The sequence below is a fragment of the Terrapene carolina genome, unplaced genomic scaffold (assembly GCF_002925995.2).
Source record: "Terrapene carolina triunguis isolate 2854851 unplaced genomic scaffold, T_m_triunguis-2.0 Scaffold67, whole genome shotgun sequence".
Lineage (NCBI taxonomy): Eukaryota > Metazoa > Chordata > Testudines > Emydidae > Terrapene > Terrapene triunguis.
The window spans coordinates 27,383,080-27,397,751 of record NW_020664418.1 but is presented as its reverse complement, the minus strand read 5'-3'; the positions used below and the strand labels follow the sequence as shown (position 1 = coordinate 27,397,751).

General features: G+C 36.9%; 1 protein-coding gene across 5 annotated transcripts in view; it reads right to left on the bottom strand.

Moving 5' to 3' along the window:
- The window catches only part of NEDD4 (NEDD4 E3 ubiquitin protein ligase), a 112,219-nt gene that overhangs the window by 21,101 nt on the left and 76,446 nt on the right, over positions 1-14,672 (bottom strand). For all 5 annotated transcript variants that reach the window (XM_026648276.1, XM_026648277.1, XM_026648273.1 and 2 more), the window contains 5 exons: positions 6,282-6,343; positions 3,840-3,942; positions 2,389-2,558; positions 1,544-1,661; positions 1,253-1,420 (listed from right to left, as the gene is read on the bottom strand). In XM_026648276.1, the coding sequence (XP_026504061.1) occupies positions 1,253-1,420; positions 1,544-1,661; positions 2,389-2,558; positions 3,840-3,942; positions 6,282-6,343 (621 nt within the window). The remainder of the gene's footprint in view (positions 1-1,252; positions 1,421-1,543; positions 1,662-2,388; positions 2,559-3,839; positions 3,943-6,281; positions 6,344-14,672) is intronic.

The following is a 14,672-nucleotide window of genomic DNA, read 5'->3' as shown; positions in this document are numbered from 1 at the left end:
TACTTCTACACCTCTTTTTTGGGAGGGAGGGGTGCACAGGATATCTTCTGTACCTCACCTTTCCCTAAAAATAACTTTACCACTGCCTCTTTTCCTGTTTAGACTTCCCAAGCAGCCACAGTACAAAGTGACAGTTTTACTGCTGTCCACAGGATTCTGAACTGCAGGAATTGAGGGCTCGTCTACATGGCAGGGTAATGTGTACTACGGGGATGTGATTTCTAAAGCATGCTAATATGCTGCGGATTAATTGGTCTGCGTAAACCCCACTGGTGGCTCACTAAATATTTAAAGTATGTTAAAGCACATCAGCAGGATCTAATACAGACCAATTAATGCACAAACACATTAGTGAACTTTAGAAATCACACCACTTAGTGTGTGATACCCCACTGTGTAGATAAGCCCTATGTTGAGTACAGTGTTAGCTAGTAAAGCAAAGAGCAGCAGCACTGGAAATGACTGTCTATAGACTCACAAAAATACTATCAGTTTACATTCAGTTCATATGGAATGGCATCTTCACAATCAGAGCTAGAGATACAAGTGAAAATTTTAAAACCCAAAAGTTCTGATGGCTTAGCACACCTTACCTCCCTGGGTAAGCTTCTTTCAATGGTATGGGGATTTTTCAAAATGCATCAGGTTACAACATAGTTGTCTCCAATCCCTTGACTTAGCGGTCTTAGTAATGTAAATTATTTCTCTCAAGTTTACCCTACACGAGAGGAAAATGCTATGGTATTGATATCTCCTCAAAAATGTACTGCTGTAAATTTAAGTACAGTTCTAGAAGTGTCCTTCTGTGGTACTTTTTGGTGGTATTCTAGACAGCATGATAGCTAGAACAGAAGCTAGATTTGCGAACTCAGGTAATTCAATGCAGATGCTGCTTTAGGTCTCATGGAAAAAGTCTTGTTTTACAAAAACAAAGTGGGGGAAAAATGAAAAACATTTTATTTGGCGAGTAGGTCTAGTATACCAAGATTATCCTTAAGCCTCTGCAAGAACTGAAGTTAAATGACGGATGCTCTTGGTTTGAAATATTGATTCTAGCTCTGACAAAATAAAATAAAATAAAATCTAAAGCTAATTAGGACTCTTAATTTAAGAGTTTCTCAGTACAGTAACTACAAAGTGATATTACATAATATTTGCTGTAAGAAATTTGGGTTAGAATTAGGTTTTGGGAAAATAATTTGAAGATTTACTATTCATGTTAAAACAATTGGAAAAATATCTGCTATCTTACACTGCAGGAAGTTGATTGGCCAGTGGCTGGACTCCCAGAGATAGTAAGTCTGGTATTCAATTCTTCTGCAAGGTGAGACTGCATATCAGAGCTGCTCTGTGGCAGTAGTGTTTGAAGATTCTGATTGCTGTACATAGTGGCCTCATCTTCAGTTATAACTTCCCAGCTCTTTTTTTCAGGGAGGAAAAAAAAAAAGAAAAGAAAAGTATATTTTAGGTTACAAAACCTTAAATCAAACCTTTTGACTACAGGAAAACACTGATTTGTATTTTAAACCCATACAGTTTTTACCTCAGGAGAATCTCTGTTGTCTAGATTTTCTGTTTCTTCTGTTATCTGTCGCCGATGGGTGAATGCATGCTGTGCCTCCAAATGAATATTACCATTGTCAACATCAGCTAGATTGTCCCTGCACAAAAGCAAGCAACAGTACAATAGACTGTATCTTCCAACAGTAAAGTTTGTAATAGACCAGACTAGCCACAAAAACATTGCCAATAGGAGTATCAGCCAGAAGCTACAAAATGAACTTAAGTTCAGTAGAAAGCAGAAGAGTAGAGAAAAATAGGGAGCAGAAGGAGGAGTCAAACAAAGGAACCGAATAGCAAATATATTTTAATAGTTCATGTGCTGGAAGGAGAGATCATGCAAACTACATGAGAAGGATTTCAGGTGGCTGCTACTGGTAAAGAGGAAGCAGTCTTAGAGGCATGAAAGGAATTTCTTCTCCATGCACAGTCATTATTAGTCTCTGCTGAGACTACAAGTAGTTTCCATAATGCAGGAAATATATATTGTGAATATTCGTCACTTTGGAAAATGGACTGAGTAGTGTGCGAGTTGAATTGCTCACCAATCAAAGTCTAACAACGTTTTTAAAAGGTGTTAAGTTGGGTTAGCTAACTTGCATTAGCTAACTGGCTGAAATAGCAGTAAACTAACACAGTTTAGCTAATCAGACTTAAGAACACACTTTTTATTTGAAATGCAGACATACAGAAAAAATTAAAATGAAGATCTCCACTACTAGTTCCTGAGCTATTCATTCCCTGACTTGCATTATTGTACAGAATGACAAAAGTGAATTGCCAGTCACAGTAAAGTATACTTTGAATCTTATAAATCAGAGGACATACTGAGCAGTTGGTCTTTTCCATTGTGTTCTTCTAGATTCATGGTTGACATAGTAGGTCCTACCAAGGATATCTTGTCTTTCTTCCCAGCCTGGAGGTAGAGGAGGAGATTCCTGTTGCTGCTGTTGCGGCTGACAAGCAGCATCCGGTTGGTCCAATATAATCCAGCCAGGCTATGAGACACAAGGTTAATAACTAAGTAAAGATACTTAACATTCATCAATGTTAAACCTGTAAAAGGAGACATGTCCCAGTTTATCAAGCCACTGTCCTCTTATTCAATACCTTATTAAAAATTCACATCATCTGTGATAATTATGGAAAAATAAAGTGTTAAGTTATCTTCACTCCTGGATTTTAAGTGCACCCCTTAGACATTTTACATTGGGAAGTCTTCAGGACATGGATTGATTTTAGGTATTTTAAGATGACAATCAGCACTAACAAAGTGTTAAGTGAGATGTTACAGTGGAACTGGACTGTACACCTCCCTACAAATCTCACACCATTTAGTTTTCCCCATGAAATCCTTGATAATGCATTTTATTAGTTGTTTTTCAGTGTCAGCATGTACATACCATGGGCCTAGCCACTTTAAAATGCATTGCCAGAAACTAAATTTAGACGTGTATGGATACAGAGAAGTGGAGGAGCAGTATCTGTTTTTATTATTTGTATTATTGTAGCACCTTAAGCTTAATACTACTTAAGCTTAATATATAGAAATTTGTTATTTTCTGGTTTGGGAATAGGAAAGATACTCAATGGATTTTAAAATTAAGGAGTCTTATATGCAAGATTCCAGTCCATAAATCTGTAGTAGGTGTATCTGCTTAATGTATGGGTTTTATAACAGAAACTGTCTTAACTATACATGCAGAAGTGGTGCTGTTGAAATAGCTGTTTAAAGTGTTGGGGGAAAGACCTTTACATCTAAATTGGATGTAATTACTAAATAATTAGAAAACAAAATAGCTAAAATAAAAAAATTCTCTTCCACTGGATAAAGTTCAAGTTTTGTAACAGAGCAGATTATCATTATGACGACTGGTTAACAATATTACATAGGAAGATGGAAATACTGGAAAATGTTATTCCCAAGTACTTATGGACACTAAAGCTAGAGGTCAGCAAATAGTTTTGCTCGTATCAGCATTTGTTGACTTAGATTTTTACAACCGCTGTCTGTTTCCTGCAGAATTACAGCTACATAAAGGTGAGAAGCAATTTTTAAAAAATGATGGGAATGCTTTAACATCACAATTAAACAAGAGACTGTACAGGAATTTTGGATCTCCTTCTGATGCCAAACTAACTGATTTATCAAATTTCTAAAAGGTTGCTTGCAGCTTCATCATTTTTAAAAGATATTTTTATGCCTAACAACTTTTATTTGCTAGAGTTACAAGAACAAGTCAGACCATATGCTCTTCAGCACCAAACAGTTTTCTCACCTCCAGGTCTTCCACTTGTTCTGTGTTTTCTTCTTCAGATCCATTGTTTTTAGGTAAGTATGTCATTTTTAATCTTAGGTGACCTTTAACTCTTGACTTGTGACTGCAGAAGAGAAAAAAATTGTTATTTTGCAATGATATTAAATAAAATTACCACCATTTTGTCACACTTGTGAAAGATACAAGATTATTTTGGTAACTTTCAGTCAGACTACGAATCCTATGCAGAAAAAGCAGGCAATCTGGTTTTAACAGTCTGAAAAAAAATCTGTACATTTTTTGCTATCAAAGCAATAGTAATTGACATCTACTGTGACAGTTGCTATTGGGCTTTATACTTTCAAGATAAAGTAGAAGGCTTTGAAATAATCTTGACATTTTGTAACACACAAAAAGCTACCTAAAAGACCCAAATATTTAATTAGGAATCCTACTTAGTTCTGTTATCAAAAATCTCTACAGGGTGGATGTCTGAATACATCAGGTTTACCGGATTATAATCCTGAACAAGTGTAAGTTTCTTGGGGTGAGGAAGAGTAGTGCAACCAGAGTAACCAGTTACCAGATTTTCAAAGGTAAGTAGGAATTTACCATTTATATAATTACTATTGACAATACAATGCCAAGTCTCTCACTAAAGTATGTGAGAAAGATTCTTTTGTGAAAATTGAGTTGAAACCGTTTTATTACTTCAAGTGTTATGATGAAATAATGTTACTGAAAATTTACAATTATAGACACACGTTTAATCTGAAGTGCCAAGAAATTTACAACTTCTTTTTCAAAGTACACTTCTACCCTGATATAACACGACCCGACATAACACGAATTCAGATATAACGCGGTAAAGCAGTGCTCCAGGGGGCGGGGCTGCGCACTCTGGTGGATCAAAGCAAGTTCGATATAACACGGTTTCACCTATAACGCGGTAAGATTTTTTGGCTCCCGAGGACAGCGTTATATTGGGGTAGAGGTGTAATAACTAATTAGCAACAATTACAGAATGGTAGTGAAATATTTTTGCTTGTATTTTTTTTCCTTGGAGTAGGCCATAACATTTATTAAGTGAACTGAAAAGACATTTTGCTCTCATGAAAGTTTCCACAATGTGCAATATAAACTGATCAAAAACTAATAGGAATACCACCACCATTACCATTATCGATAGCCAGTATTTGAACTACTGTTTAGCGTAGACCACACTGAAAAACCTGTATTTAGAGGAACTCTCAGTCATGCATGCCTGGTTTTCTCCTCAAAACCTTAAATTACCTTTTAGTATTTACTGCTATGCTGCAGTAATACTAGGAATGTGAAAAAACATTTTTCATACCAATTTTATCTTTTTACTTTTTAAAGAGAAACCCTGGTTTATTGATTGTTGGGGTCAATTTGAGCACAGTTCTGAAAGTGGGGTTAGTTAATTTGCCTATCTATTGACTGGCTGGCTTTACAGCACTTCTAGATCTGTGGCACTGCCTTTCCATTGTAGAGCACTGTTAAACTCATGTCTCGGAGAGAGTATTGAGGTAGATTTATGAATAGCAGAACTTGAGGGGACTTTACGAATACAGCAAGTGTGGATTTTTCATAGGTTTGCAAAAAAGAAAAAAAAGTATGCCTTTCCTAACTGTGAAAGGGAAGTAACTTAGAGATGACAGATTCATTTATTCTTTTGCATTTTAAATACTTCCTTTACTTCCTAGTTGGTTAAAAAGAAACAAAGATTCCACTACAGCACAAAGACTTTCTAGCTGTATTTTTAAACAAAAATCAATTGGAAAAAGTTAACATCTATATTTCCTTAAAAAGTTTGTGTTTATTAAACGTAGGCACATTATCAGCAAGAATTAAGCAATATTCAATTTTCTGTATCTTAAGTGCCGGCATGTAGAAAAGAAGATGAAATCTGTAGTGTCTGGGTAAGGAATAGAATAAGGTTCACACTGTTTGTGTTTTTAAATTCCTGGCTTCCCTAATACATGCCTATAGGACTAAATACTTTTCAAATGAAAAAAAAATAAATTATATTTTTAACTGCAGTCAAATGCAACTTACTTGGATTAAGCCACACACAAAAAGGAACATCGTTTCTTGATTAGAGGAGGATACAATTGACAGCTAAAATGGTTCAAATATGGCATAATACTGAGTAGTGATTTTACGATGTAATGTATAACAGTTACTAGCGGACTATGTTATTATTTTAGCCCCAGGAACTTTATCTCATATGCTGCTGAAAAAAATGTTATAATTTAAAATTAGTCTTCAGAAATTTAAACAAGTGCCAACACTGATTTATTATTACATTAATATACTGCTCTACTGAGGTGCTCAGATACTATGGTGACACATAAAAGTACGTAGAGAAGCTACAGTTCATAGCAAGTTACAGTTTGCACAGGAAAGTTAGTATTTTAAAAATGTTTGATATTTACTGACCTTCTTGGATGAAGAACAAAATCTTTAAAGGTGTATGGTCTCTCCATATTTGGATTTTCTGTCTGGAATGAAACAATGTTTGTTTTTTCAAGTCTTATTTGTAAAATCAAATATTTGCATCTTCAAAAATATTTTAAATCTATAAGCCTTCTCCCCCCCAAGAGGATAGACATTTTCTTCATGTAACCAAAAGATTTTAGTAAAAGAAGAAGAAGAAATTAATGTCTGACTCTCCCACATTGAAGAAAAAATACTCTGTGACCTTTCTCCCTCACAGTATAGTTTCTAATACTTGGGGGAAGCAGGAGCAGGGGAAGTTTGAAGCAACTGTACTTAGCCTGGAACAGAGGCGATTTCTTTATTTTCAAATACTCCACATTTAATACAAGTGTTACCATATCCTTCCCACACTCAATATTTTTCAAATAAAAAATATAGGTCAGATTTAATAATTGCATTCCAGCTCTAGTGCCAGAGAATCCACAAAACAGCAAACAAAACGTTGAGTCCTTGCAAGTCTCTGGATTCTCATGCACATAAGTGAATCTGACTCACAAGAAACCACAAGGCATATTACATATTCAATTATAACTTATAGCAATGTAGCCTAGGTCACAGATACACAGAGAATTTTTTTTTTAATTCTACCTTCTGCTAGATGCAAAGGCCATCCTAAAAAGATTACATCTATAGTTTACTCTTTAAAAATCACAACATGTAAGTCACAACTGACACTTATGCTGTAACCATTACAATAATGTCTGATTTTACAGTGCTATGTGATAAGGAAAGTGTGAGAGCCTTAACTTTGAATTTCTTGCCTGACACAAATGTTTACTAAGTGATAGGCTGTTCAAAATTTCTGGGGAGTAATTCCAAACTAGTTAAATAATAAATTTTAATCATTTGTATCATATGCTTGGGGGAGGGGGGAAAAAGGGGAGGGGGGAAGAAGGGAATGTACACATTTACTGTATCTGTACTCCACTCAGTCAAAAATGATTTTACATCGAACTGTCCCAGCTTTAAAGGGGGAAAATATTACCATATATCCAGGCATGTGCTTTTTAAAAAAATCCCTGTCTATTGTGTATCCAAAGGCTTCTGGGCTCCTTAGTAGATTTAGCATGAATGCCGCATTCCCAAATAGATCCAGAAACTGGAGAATATATAATATTCTAGATTTATAATATTTGCATGAAAAGTGTAAAGTTTATACAAAATGTAAATAACACAATTAGAAGAAACAGATTTCTGGATTATATGTTAACTACTCAGGCTGACAAGTGCAAAACTTTATTAGCACTAATTGGTCGCGGGATATGTATTGGGGGAGAAATGTGAGTGAAATTGTATCTATATCTATTTGCAATGCATTTATACATTACTTACCTGATAGATAAGGAGTATTTATGATTATGTAAGTACTTGGTTATTTCAAACAAAGTAATTTCCAAAAATGTAATCTCTCCTTGTTTAAAAGACTTGTAACAAGGAATTGTTACTCTTGCCTTAAAATTTTATACTTTGATTTATAAGGGGTCAAAATACCTAGTTCAGGGATGCTTGCACTTCTAAAATTTGAAATAGTAAACAATCCAAAAGATCATGAAACAGAAATCTCAAAGGAAAGCATTTTTTGATCTCTAAATTCTAGAATTTTACCATTACCAAGCCTAGGATTTCAGGCAACATATGACATGTTGTTATGCCCAAATCTAATAGCGTGGATTCAAAGGATTTTCTGAATCTGGTATCTTTTGCACTGATGTTCTGAAAGAAAAATGTTTCTCTCTTATACTTCAGATATTTAAGCTAAATACAAATGCCTTCTATCAGTATAAATTAGGGATCTGAGGATCTTACCATTAAATAAATTATCTCAAAATCCTGAAATTTTAGAATTGCACTCAGCTTGAAGAGAGAAATCATCTTTGCCCTAAAATCCTAAACACAACACATATTTGTGTTTAAAATGTTTGCAGGATCAGAATCTTAATCTGCAAAACACATTTACAGAGCTCTAGACCCAGTCAACTACTCCATTAACTACATTTAAGTTAAAATAGAGAGAATTTTCTAAAGTTACAATATTCCCTGTAACATCTGCAATATATACACATTACAGAATTGTGGGAATGCATGAAAATACAGAAGTTGACTAGAAACTGTTTTCCGTGTCCAAACTGAGAAATGCAAAACATGTAAAGTAAATTAGCTGAAAATAACTTAACATGGGAGAGAACATCAAGGATTAAACAAAGTATCCCTTTCAATGTTACTAATTGTATTTACTGTAGCGCCTAGGTGCCCCTATCATGGACAAGAACCCCATTGTGCTAGCTGCTGTACAAACAGAACAAAAGGACAGCCCCTGCCTAACATAAAATAGGATTTTAAAAAAAATGTTGAAGTCACACTCCACATTGGGTTAAATTTGCATAAATGGATATCTAAATGGCATATGCGAACTGGATAATTGCACAATCAAATAACAGTTTAAATGGAAAACTACATATATGAAAGCAGTTTAATTTCATGTATATTTATAAGCATAAGTTTTTTATTTGAAGCTTAAATTATGGCAGACTATCATCAATATGAAGATAATGTAAGTATAACAGACAGCTCTATTCTGCTGCATATGGAAATGATTTTCAGCTTTTAAAGATGTTAACAGAGCAAAAGAAATTCATTACACTGGTAAGAGGAATTTGTCAGATGACTAAAACAAGAAGTTGCAACTATCTGTTCCAATAAGACGACCAGAGGGCTTTTCTAGTGCAGTAGTTCTCTGCAGTATGTAGGAAAAGCTACCATGCTGTTGTCTTTTCAGAATATCCAATACCTATTGCCCTGAAAAGCTCATTACTTCTGTTAAAGAAATGATACAGTATTAAAAAACAACCTGTTAGCAGTCTCTGAAAGTAAGAAGCATTCTACCATCACTTTTTATTAGGGCTGTCAAATGATTAAAAAAAAGTAATCATCATTAATCGCACTGTTAAACAATAGAATACAGTTTAAATATTTTTGGATGTTTTCTACATTTTCAAATATATTTATTTCAATTACAACACAGAATACGAAGTGTATAGTGCTCACTTTATTTTTGATTACAAGTACTGTATAAAAACAAAAGAAATAGTATTTTCCAATTCACCTAATACAAGGACTGTAGTACAATCTCTTTATCGTGAAAGTTGAACTTACAAATGTAGAATTATGTACAAAAAAATTGCATTCAAAAATAAAAATGTAAAATTTTAGAGCCTGCAAGTCCACTCAGTCCTACTTCTTGTTCAGCCAATTGCTCAGACAAACAAGTTTGTTTACATTTGCAGAAGATAATGCTGCCCGCTTCTCGTTTACAATGTCACCTGAAAGTGAGAACAGGAGTTCTCATGGCACTGTTGTAGCCGGCATCGCAAGGTATTTACGCGCCAGATGCGCTAAAGATTCATATGTCCCTTCATGCTTCAACCACCATTCCAGAGGACATGCATCCATGCTGATGACGGGTTCTGCTTGATAACAATCCAAAGCAGTGTGGATCGACACATGTTCATTTTCATTATCTGAGTCAAATGCCACCAGAAATGCAGAAAGTTTATTTTCTTTCTGTAGTTTCTGCATCGGAGTGTTGCTCTTTTAAGACTTCTTAAAGCATGCTCCACACCTCGTGTCTCAGATTTTGGAAGGCACTTCAGATTCTTAAACCTTGGGTCAAGTGCTATCTTTAGAAATCTCACATTGGTACCTTCTTTGCGTTTTGTCAAATCTGCAGTGAAAGTGTTCTTAAAATGAACATGTGCTGGGTCATCATTTGAGACTGCTATAACATGAAGTATGTGGCAGAATGCAGGTAAAATAGACCAGGGGGACATACAATTCTCCCCCAAGGAGTTCAGTCATAAATTTAATTAATGCATTTTTTTTTAACGAGCGTCATCAGCATGGAAGCATGTCCTCTGGAATGGTGGCTGAAGCATGAAGGGGCCTACGAATGTTTAACATATCTGGCACGTAAATACCTTGCAATGCTGGCTACAAAAGTGTCATGCAAATACCTGTTCTCACTTTCAGGTGACATTGTAAACAAGAAGCGGGCAGCATTATCTTCTTCAAATGTAAACAAACTTGTTTGTCTTAGCAATTGGCCGAACAAGAAGTAGGACTGAGTGAACTTGTAGGCTCTGAAGTTTTACATTGTTACATAGATTCACTTAAAAACAAAACAATCAATCAATAAATAAATAAATAAAAATCTACATTTGTAAGTTGCACTTCTACGACAAAGAGATTGCACTACAGCACTTGTATGTGGTGAATTGAAAAATACTATTTCTTTTATCATTTTTACAGTGCAAATATTTGTAATAAATAACGTACACTATTTCAATTACAACACAGAATACTATATGAAAATGAAGAAAAACAGCCAAAATATTTAATAAATTACAATTGGTATTCTATTAACAGTGTGATTTAAACTGTGATTAATCGCGATAATTTTTTTAATCACAATTTTTTTGAGTTAATCGCCTGAGTTAACTGCGATTAATTGACAGCCTTACTTTTTATGTACAAATCAGCAACTGCAGAAGTCGATGGGGGCTTATTCTGAGTGCATCTGTATAACTCCAATTCACTTTTATGCAAGTTAAGTCTATGCGTAAGTGATTTGATGGCCAGATCCTCAATTCTATTACTATTACTTTGTCCTAAATCAGCATAGTTCCACTGAAGTCAGTGCAGCTACACTGGATTTACACTCACTGAAGACATAACCCTAAAACTTTAAGTTCTCTATTAGTAATGATGATCAGACTATACCGTGCTCTGTTATAAATTCCATTTTGCATTCTTCCTTTTGTCTATTCATTCTTCACTAGAGGAGCTGGCCAGCAGCTCCTCAAAAACAAAAGGCCACCATGTCCTACACAGCATTGCAACTAGTACTCTGAACTCAGTTTTTCCAATAGCAAAGTGTCTTCTTTCTAACTGGAACTTGAGAGACAGGCTTGTGCATAGTTCTTGTTATCCCAAGAATACTTTCATTATGGTATTTTTTTAAGGGTAGTTTAGTACTATTGACATCAGTAATAGATCAGTTCTGTGTCCTGTATTCCAAAATACTCATCAAATTTAGAGCTAAGGCCATGCATCTACTGGTCTAAAGAATTTCAGAGCCAGTTAATTCTCACCTCCCGTGGTTGTGGTATTTGCATTTCATAGATGGGAAGAAACACAGGATAAAGTGTCTAATGGCACAAAATTTAAGAATTCTTTTTACCTTCAAGGTGAACAGCAGGCCCGCACAACTCGTAAAGCGGTGAGGGCCATATTACTCCAAAGAAAACAGCTGAGGGCCGAAACCCCCCGGCCCCGCCAAAACAACCCCCTCCCAGCACTGCCCGGCCCTGCGGAAACAAACCCTCCTTCCCCAGCGCCGCCCCGCCGAAACAGCTGTGGCCCGAAAAGGAAGGTTTGGGGGAGGGGGTGATACTTTATTAAGAAATTTTCAATTAAATCAAACAATTTTTTAAATTTTAATTTTTTTATGAATCATGGAAAAATGAAAAACATCTGTTCCGTTGAAAGAAAACATTTGTACTTTTCATAATTGCTGTACAAATTTAATGAGAGATATTACATCTCTTTTCGGCAACAAGCTTGTCGTATTCGGGGGTTATATTTGAAGTGGATATTTTCATAACGTCTTCCAAATGGTCAGTCAGAGAAGAACGTGGCTTGTTTTTATTCATGTTCATGATGGAAAATGTTTGTTCACATATGTAAGTGCTTCCAAAAATGCTGAACATTTTCAGTGCAACTTCGATAAGATTTTTGTATTTTTCATTGTCCAGAGTTTTGTAGAAGTCCTGCAGGCTGCTTTCTCTGTGCTTATTTCATTAAACTGCCAAACATTGAAGTTCAATAACCTCTAACTGCAAATCTAGTGGCACTTCCTCTGGATCCACAGAAAAGGGATCTTCAATCAGTTTCAATTGGACGTCTTCTTCTTTAGATAAAGTAAGTCTTTTGTCAAATTCTTCAATCAAAAGAGTAATGTGCTTTGCGTATTCTTCTCTAACTCGGCATGTTTGTGCTGAGGGATACGCTTGTGCACAAGTGGGAAAGTGACACATTTCACCTTTTGACAGCTGACTTCTGAAAAGTTTCAATTTCATTTTGAAAGCTTTCACTGCTGCACAGATTTGAAATATAAGTTGATTTTTTCCCTGAAGTTGAATGTTGAGATCATTCAGGGGTGCTGTAATATCACAAAACAAAAAGAGATCTTGATTCCAGGACTCATTTTCAAGCTCTGGGAATTTTATTGGCCCATTTTCTAGGAATTTTGCTACCTCCTCTTTCAAAGCAACAACATGCTGGAGCACTCTTCCTCGACTCAACCACCTCACTTCCGTATGGTAGATTAAGTTGCTGCACTTGGCATCTACCCCTTCAAGAAAGGCTCGAAATGTCCTATGTTTTAGTCCTTAGAACGGATGTAGTTTACAATGGAAACTACCACTGACATTACATGCTCAAATTTTAAGACTTTGCTACACAAAACCTGCTGATGTATAATGCAGTGATGTTTGATTATTTGTCTCCCGATAAATTCTTCAAGAAGAGTAACTGCTCCAACATTTTTTCCACACATAGCTGGAGCACCATCAGTACAAATGGCCACCAAGTTTGTGAAATCTAATCCCGACTTATCATTCATGCACTTTATCACTTCACTGGAGATTTCTTTTCCGGTTGTGCGACCCGTCATGGCGCACATGCCAAGTTCTTCAGTAATTTCAAAGTTTTTATCAATACCTCTAATAAAAATAAGAAATTGGGCGGTGTCTTTTAAATAGGTGCTTTCATCCATGACTAGGGAGTAAAAGCAGAATTCACTGACTCTCTGCTTTAACTGATCACTAAGGCTAGGTCTACACTACAGCGGGGTTCCGACCTAAGATACGCAACTTCAGCTACGTGAATACCGTAGCTGAAGTTGCGTATTTTAGGTCGGCTTACCTGGCGGTGAGGACGGGGGAAAGCCGACCGCTGCCGCCGACTCCGCTGCCGCCTCTTGTCGAGGTGGATTTCCGGAGTCGACGGCAGAGCGATCAGGGATCGATTTTACCGCGTCCTCACGAGACGCGGTAAGTCGATCCCCGATAAACCGATTGCTACCCGCCGGATCGGCGGGTAGTGAAGACGTAGCCTTAGATTGGTAGAAATGTCAGCTATTCTTCTCTGTACAGTCATGCGTGATAGACTGACATTCTCAAATATTCCCCTCTTTTCTGGACATAACTCAGATACAGCAATCAACATACACTTTTTTAAAAACTCGCCTTCTGTGAAGCATTTCCCAGCAGCAGCAATTTCCTTAGAAATTTGAAAGCTTACTTTAGTAACCGTATCATTCTCAGTGCTCACTTTCTTGAAAATTTGCTGTTCTCCACTAAGGTTTTTTGCTAAACTGGCTGCTTTAATTATTTTTTCATTTGAGTTCAATTTGGCGAGATTGGGATGTTTAGTTTCAAAGTGCCGCCGAAGGTTGTATTCTTTTGGAATGGCTAACGTTTTGCAACACACGAGGCACAGTATTTTGTCTTTGGAAACAGTACATAAGTATTTATTCGTCCATTCACTGTTGAAAACTCTGTGCTCTGATTCTATTTTTCTCTTTTTCTTTTCACTCATGGTATCCATTATGAAGCTCAAGATTTTGTTGAATAAATTCACACACAAGGGAAACACTCACAGTCACACACAAAGAGAAGAGTTATCTCACGGCGCGTGTCACACTAGCAAGGCATTGATGGTGTGTGGAAGCCTGTACAGGGGGAAACGGCACGCATAGGGTGACCAGATCACAGCAGTAAAATAGGACCCGCCCCCTCCCTGCTCAGCCCCACCATCACACCCCTCTTCAACCCCCCAGGGGTAACTATATTACTGCACACAGCAGTACCAAAAATTAAAATACTGAAAATGGATGCCTCCCTCTAGCCACCGACTCGCTGCTCGCCTCCTAAACCCCTCCCCCCCCCCCAAGTATAAAGCCTCGCCACCACTACCCGCCCGCTCAGCTTATCATCCCCCCATGAAATAAGGGGAGGGGAAAAGGGGGACAGTTTGAAGGGATTTTCTGGGGCTAGGAACTAAGGGGAGGGGGAAGGGGGGGCAGTGTGAAGGGACTGGATGTGACTGTCCAACTCAGGGGCCGCAGGGAGCCCTGGGGGGAGGGGGAGGCAGTGTGATAGGGGCCGGGGAGGGGGAAGGTCCCTGGACCAGGGAAGGGGGCAGCAGTTGGGGCACGGCAGGTGCAACACACACACACACACACACACACACACACACACACACACACACACA